Source organism: Orycteropus afer, unplaced genomic scaffold (genome assembly GCF_000298275.1).
Source record: "Orycteropus afer afer isolate SDZICR_OR568_19922 unplaced genomic scaffold, OryAfe1.0 scaffold00378, whole genome shotgun sequence".
In the NCBI taxonomy this organism is placed as follows: domain Eukaryota; kingdom Metazoa; phylum Chordata; class Mammalia; order Tubulidentata; family Orycteropodidae; genus Orycteropus; species Orycteropus afer.
The window spans coordinates 86370-87823 of NW_006921965.1; the positions used below are offsets into that span (position 1 = coordinate 86370).

The window sequence follows — 1454 nt, forward strand, 5'->3', positions numbered from 1 at the left end:
AATTAGTCAAATGTTCCTTTCACCCACTTTGGAAAAGATAATTAAAGCTAATGAAATATCTCATTGTCTCCATAATATGCTCAGGAACACAGACCCAATGACACAAGTATCATATTCACAGGTACACAGACATGTACTCAAACAGTCCACACCAGAAGTTCACATACACACAGACACACAGAGAGAAATACATGCAAGTGCACACATATAGAAGTATATACTGACACACACACAGGTACATGGGCAGAAGCATTTGCACTCAACACACACAGGTACATTCAAAAGTATCACACATAGAAATACACATGTCCAGTTACATAACAAGTGTTTGTAGTCAGGTACATACAGACATTAACACACAGAAATATACAGTGGTACACCCCAATAGAATTGTACACACACACACACACACACACACACACAGAGTTTAGCTGTGGACTTCATTTCCTTGATTAGCACAGATAATACAGAGTTGGTTCTACCTGTTTCCCACTAAATAACAGCAACTCCTTACATTTCTTTACAGTTTTTCAAAGATTTTTCACAGACATTGTTTCACCTGGGATAGAGGAAACATCACAGTCTTCCCTTTACAAATGTGGAAGCCCAGAGAGATTAGGAAATTGGCCCAAGACCACATAGCTAGTAACTGAGCTGGGATTAGAACTCAGGTCTTATCATTCTCAGAGCTGTTTCACTTTGTTCCCTGAATGAGGATGGAAAGCGAGCACAGTTACAAGGTTTTGCAAGTGCTCAAACATTGTGAATAATTTAATAGCTCCAAAGGACACAAACATTTCCATTTTTCACAACTGCATTGCAAGAGGACTCTGATGGACTTTCTCCTGTCTTGATAAACACCCAGATAGTGAAAGAGAGCAGGACAGCCTCTTACTTACCATTCAGAAGGTTGGTGCTGAGAAAAAGTAGCAGAATGAAAAAAACTGTGGATGCCTCATTTTTCGCCATGTTGACACCCTTCACTTTCTACCTGGAAATGTCTCAGAGTTTCACTGGAAGAGAAGGAACCAGGCAACTTTTGTGAGATGACAATCTGCTCAGGCACATCCTCTACTTTATTCGGGGTGTTTGCAATGGATTCCTCTCCTTGCCTAATGTGAATGACCAAACAAGAGGAAAGGAATGTAGGAAAATGGAATAGGTTGGATGGCTTGGCTCAGAAGCACCGGTTCACAAATGCTAGGAAAAATTCCACCAGCAGAGGTCATTAGATGACAACGAAGGAAGTTCAAGGGAGCCATGCAACTGTCAATTCCTTTGCACACACCCCAAAGAAAAATTGTTCTCTTTCTACCCTGCAGTTCCCCAGTAATAGAGTATGCATCTGTTGTCCCACAAGGGAACCATTCTAGGAGGGCTCTGTCTCTGATTCACCAGCCAAAAATAAGATGGGCTGACAAGTCAGCACTTTCAATAAGACTTTAAGCTGGCCC

General features: G+C 41.3%; 1 protein-coding gene across 1 annotated transcript in view; it reads right to left on the reverse strand.

Annotated features, from left to right (window-relative positions):
• Positions 1-969, reverse strand: part of PRLR (prolactin receptor) — a 28899-nt gene extending 27930 nt beyond the window's left edge. Inside the window, exon 1 of the mRNA XM_007953236.1 lies at positions 900-969. Within this exon, the coding sequence (XP_007951427.1) occupies positions 900-969 (70 nt within the window). The remainder of the gene's footprint in view (positions 1-899) is intronic.
• Between the last annotated feature and the right edge of the window lie 485 nt (positions 970-1454).